The sequence below is a fragment of the Geospiza fortis genome, unplaced genomic scaffold (assembly GCF_000277835.1).
Source record: "Geospiza fortis unplaced genomic scaffold, GeoFor_1.0 scaffold180, whole genome shotgun sequence".
Classification (NCBI taxonomy): Eukaryota; Metazoa; Chordata; class Aves; order Passeriformes; family Thraupidae; genus Geospiza; species Geospiza fortis.
This window is the reverse complement of record NW_005054452.1, coordinates 1,604,963-1,610,283: the sequence shown is the minus strand read 5'-3', so window position 1 is coordinate 1,610,283 and position 5,321 is coordinate 1,604,963. Positions and strand designations below refer to the sequence as shown.

The 5,321-nt window shown below is 48.1% G+C and overlaps 1 protein-coding gene across 1 annotated transcript in view; it reads right to left on the bottom strand.

The window, feature by feature from the left end:
- Positions 1 to 5,321, bottom strand: part of PTPRA (protein tyrosine phosphatase receptor type A) — a 97,447-nt gene that overhangs the window by 13,873 nt on the left and 78,253 nt on the right. Inside the window, 4 exon segments of the mRNA XM_005427753.2 lie at positions 556 to 592; positions 1,476 to 1,552; positions 2,024 to 2,114; positions 4,639 to 4,775. Of these exon segments, the coding sequence (XP_005427810.2) occupies positions 556 to 592; positions 1,476 to 1,552; positions 2,024 to 2,114; positions 4,639 to 4,775 (342 nt within the window).

Sequence of the window (5,321 nt, the reverse complement as noted above, 5' to 3'; positions counted from 1 at the left end):
AAGTCCAGAGAGGAAACACAAAACACTCCCATGGGCAGGTAACATCCTGTTGCTGACATGATCCCCACCCTCTGAGTGGGAATTTTGGTTTTAGGGATGTGTTTGGACTTCTGAAGACCATAAGGATGTTTCTCTCTATCCCACCCCTGGAAGTGTTCAAGGGAGCTTGGAGCAACCTGGGATAGCTGGAGGTGTCCCTGCCCATGGCAGTGGGGTGGAATGAGTTTTGAGGTCCTTTCCAGCCCAAACCATTCCATGATTCTGTGATTTGGGGGGATTTAATTAAGCAGCTCCCTGGCAGAATTTCCAGAGGTCGTAACACCCTCCAGCAATGGGACTGCACAGGAAGGACTTCTCTCTGTCACCAAGACATCCAGCACTGCTCTTTGACTGGGAAAATAATTTTGGGAACAATCTGTGGAGCAGCCAGGCCTCCTTTAGACCAGGGGAGCTCTGCAAGATGCTGTGCTGTGGGTAGAGGGGCACAGCTCCACTGAGCAGAGGGACCCAGCCCAGCTGCCCCCAAAAGAGCAATGGCAATAGTCAAGAATTTACCTTGTGCAGCAATGAATTTGTTTTTCTCTTGGTACCCCTGCAAGAAAAGAAGAAAAAGGAGGAGAAATTAATATTTCTCTAACACAAGAGTCATTAAATGCATCTAAAGGAACAAACAGAGCTGGCATCTGCTCTGCTGCTCATTCTCCCTTGTGCAGAGAAGGGGCTGCAGTCTCTGAGAGGAAAATCTGCTCCAAAGATGGGCTGAAATAATTGAAAATCCTTGTGCAAAGGGTTGTTTTCCCCACAGAAACTCTCCCCATGCTCACATAATGCAGGAATGACCCCACTTGTTGGCACAAGGCACTAGTGAAGGGAGTGGCAGCCTGACAGCCCTTCCACTGCAGTCAGACCCTGCATCCAGAGCATCACGTGAAAATCAGCATTGATCCTTGGAAAAGAGGGGCTGTAGAACTCATAGGCACTGGTTTTGTGTATTTTATTTACTGGAAAGGGAAGGAAAAAGCTCTTTTGAGTCTTGCTTTGCTTCATGTGGCTGCATCTCTCACATGACCCTTCCAGCTGGTTGGAGCCCCATGGTGACAACCACAAAGGACCCATCTCCTCCCAGGGGCAGAGCAGGACAATGCTGCTTCCATTTCAGCTGGATCCCTTGATTTCTTCTCCATCCCCTTCCCACATGCAGCCCTGGGAAGCACTGATGATCAACTGGCCACACTCTTCAAGGATTTCAAACCCTGGGGATGTGGCACTTGGGGACATGGTTCAGTGGTGGCCTGGCAGCGCTGGGGGAATACTTGGACTTGTGGCTCTTAGAGGGCTTTTGCAACCTCAAAGATTCTATGATTTTTCAGCTGTTTGTTGATCAGAAATGCCCAGCTCCTGGTTCCCCAGAGCTCTCCAAAGCCTGCTTGGTTTTGCTCCTGGCAGGGATTTCCCCTCCACATCCCAAAACTCACATTGATGAAGGAGGCGTTGATGTAGTCGGAGTCAGGGACCCCTTCCACAGGAGTCAGGTGAACCCTGGAATGATCATCTGGAGGGAAATTAAAACTCTGCATTAAAGACAACCCCCTCCACTCTGCTGCTACCTGGCCTAGTGAGAATCCAGGTGCTGGAGTGCAGCCCATGCTCCTGGCTCTGCTGCAAAAACACCTTTATGCCCCCAAATTCCTCTTGCTTAAACCCAGAGAGGTCCTAGATCTTGTCTAAGGTAGTTTTTTCCTACAGAGTGCATATTTGAGGGCACCCCAAGCCAGCCCACTGCCCAATGTCACCAGGCAAGAGTTGTCCCTTCTGGCATTTCCCATTCCTTTCACTCTCCACGGCCTCCTGGCTCCATGGAGCTTCTCCTCACAGGTATCCAAAGCTAAAGCAGACTCAGACACCCACCTGGGAGGTGAAATGCCCTCATCTGTGCCCTTGCCCATCCCAAAACCAGGAATGGGGAGCCCTGGCAGGAACCCCTGAGTGTTTCCCCCACAATCCAAGCAGCTCTGACACGTACAGGGCAAAATGTTCACATATCTGTTCTTCTCCTTGTTCTCCTCCTTGGAAGCAGCTTCACACGTGGCCTGTATGGGACACGCTGGGAGAGCCTGAAATGGCAGAAAAAAAATGGTTTTCCACGAGGTTTTCATGGCACAGCAGGAACAATGTGCTGGCAAATGCCACATCTGAGCATCCTGCCCCTCTGGACGTGTCCCCATGACCAACACCCCTCACCTCCGCCCCAGCAGCAACTCTTCAAGTGACCATTTAAATAGCTGGGCTGGACCAGAGAGAGCCAATCCCTTTGGAAAGAGATCTGGAATCTCCTGATCCATGGACACGAGGTGGCAGCAAAGCCTCCAGCTCCGAATCCACCTGGCAGCACCAACGAGCTCAGCCCTGATTCCTGTCCAAGGAGCCTCCTGTGAGATTCCCCCATTAACAGTGCTGCTAATTGTGACCTGATTAAGCCCCCCTGCCCCAGCCCACCCAGTGATGGCAGGAGCAGCCCCAGGGGGCCTTTGGTGGAGGAGGGACAGGGGACACTGTCCCTGTGTTTCCCAGTTGAGCACAGGAGGTGCTTCCCCAGCACTGTTATTCCACATCCTCTCTGAACAGCAAAGAATGTTCTGGAAGTATCCACCATCCCTTCCTCCAGCTGACAGGATGGCAGGAAGTGTCCAGGGCAATCAGGTATTTATAACCCTAAAAATCCCCCTCCCTGGGCATCCATTGCACCTATTTGGTTTCATCACAGCATGACCAGGAAAGGGATCAAGTTTTGTAGCAGCTGGACAAAGTGCAGTGGCTTTTTTTTATCTTCTCCTTGTTCTCATGGTGCCATATCATGGCTTGGACCTGGGTTGAGAGCACAGGTTTGATGAGGAGCAGCTGAGGGGGATGGAAAGGGGCTCAGCCTGGAGAAAAGGAGGCTTAGGGGGGACCTTGTGGTTCTGCACAACTCCTGACAGGAGGGGACAGCCAGGGGGGGTTTGGGTTCTGCTTCCAGGAACAGGGACAGGAGGAGAGGAAACAATCTTAAGTTGTGCCAGGGGAGGTTTAGATTGGATATTTAGGAAAATATTTTCACAGAAAGAGTTGTCAAGCCCCAGCACAGGCTGCCTAGGGCAGTGGTAGAGTCACTATCCTTGAAAGTGTTAAAAAAAAATAAAGTGTAGATGTGGCACTTGGGGACATGACTTAATGGTGGTCTTGGCAGTGCTGCGTTAATGGCTGGACTCTATACTCTTAGAGGGCTTTTCCAACCTTAATGAACCTATTCTATTCTATTCTATTCTATTCTATTCTATTCTATTCTATTCCATTCCATTCCATTCCATTCCATTCCATTCCATTCCATTCCATTCCATTCCATTCTTTTTGTATCGACAAGGCAAAACACATCCATTGTCACAAGCTGCAAAGCCCAGCAATGTCAAGAAGAGGTTGTGGCCATCCTTGAAGAAATGCTCTGGCCTTGTGGGACAAGCACAATGCCTGAACTCCTCACAGCTGAAGGCCAGCCTTTGTCCCACACACTGTCACCATTGTGTTTCAGGGTTAACAGCTCACTGAAATAAGAGGGCTCATTCCTGTTTCTCTGTCAAAGCTTTCTTTTGGTTGGTTGTGGATTTAAGGCCATGAGGACTGGGAGCTGGGGGGCAGAGCTTGGGAGGCAATCAGCAAGCAGGGGAGCTCTGGAAGAACCCAAGACATCCAGGAACATTCCTGAACCCAGGAAAATGTAACTCTGAAGAGCTGTTTGCTAGAAACCCTCTGCTTTCTGCAGTGAGCATGAGGGTGAGCAGTTTGTCACACATTCAAGGACAGAATCAGCCCTGCCACTGCTCAGCCTTTAAGAAACCCCCTGTCCCAGATTGCAACGCAATGTGTGCATTCTGTTTGCCATCTCTTAAGGTGGGGCAGTTATCTTCTGTTCATTGGGCAGTTTTCTTTATCTCTTCCACAACCAATCCTCCCTCCAGGATATTTCTTCTTTTCATGGGCCATTAATTATTAATTATCTTTTGTTCATGGGCAATGAGTGTCCCTGCATGGCTGATAAAATTCCATCATCCCATTGGGAGATGCTCCGCCCAGGGGAGGAGCCCAGCATTCCTACCTGGATACAATCTGAGATTCTGGGACACCAGATCAGCCTTTCCCCTGCATTCCCAGAGAAGCAGCTGCCTTTTCCACTGGATTCCAAGAGGAAGACCAGGCCCATCTCCAGCAGCCCTGGAGCTGCAGAGGAAAACACCCCCCTTGTGCAGGATCCCTGCTCCAGCAGAAGCACAGCTGGCACTGCAGGAGGGCTGAGCCCCCATGGGATGGGGCTGTGCCACCACCCTGACACATAGGATGCCAGCTCCTACTCCGACTCTGTCAGCGCTGTTTTGATTTATTACATTGTTAATTTTATCTTTATTTTCTTCCCTAGTAAAGAACTGTTATTCCTACTCCCATATCTTTGCCTGACAGCCCCTTAATTTCAAAATTATAATAATTCAGAGGGAGGGGGTTTACATTTCCCATTTCAGGAGGGGCTCCTGCCTTCCTCAGCACACACCTCTCATTCCAAACCAAGAAGCAGACCCTAAATCCAACCCTGAGGGCAGCAGAGGCACTCACATTGAACTCCTCCCTGAAGAGCTTGTTGTCATCGGCCATGCGGCGATTGATCTCCTCCTCCAGCTTGTCCACGGGCAGCGGGGGGTACTTGCGGTTGGTGCTGGGCGAGCGGGCGAGCAGGGGCATGCTCTGGGGCTCTGCAAGGACACCCAGGTGTTACAGACGGATAATGGATGGATAGTAACATTATAGTAACTGCAATGCATGGATAGTAACATTATAGTAACCATAATGCATGGACAGTAACATTAGAGTAACTATAATGGATGGATAGTAACATTATGGTAACTACCCATTACAGTAACTATAATGCATGGATAGTAACCTTATAGTAACTATAATGGATGGGTAATGCTATAGAAACAAGATGACCACCCCCTGGCAGGGAATAAGGTTGAGGAGGACTCCATCCTATTGGAAGGCTAATTAATTACTTTATTATACTGTATTATATTATATTACATTATATATATAATATACATTATATATAATATTACATTATATATATTACATCATATATAATATAATATTATATACTATATTATATAGAATATATAGAATATATAGAATAATATCTATAATATATAAAATAACATATTTTATATATATAATATAATATTATATTACATTACATCTAAACTGAATCTGCCAAGCACTGCACTACGCCGAATATCGTGACTGAC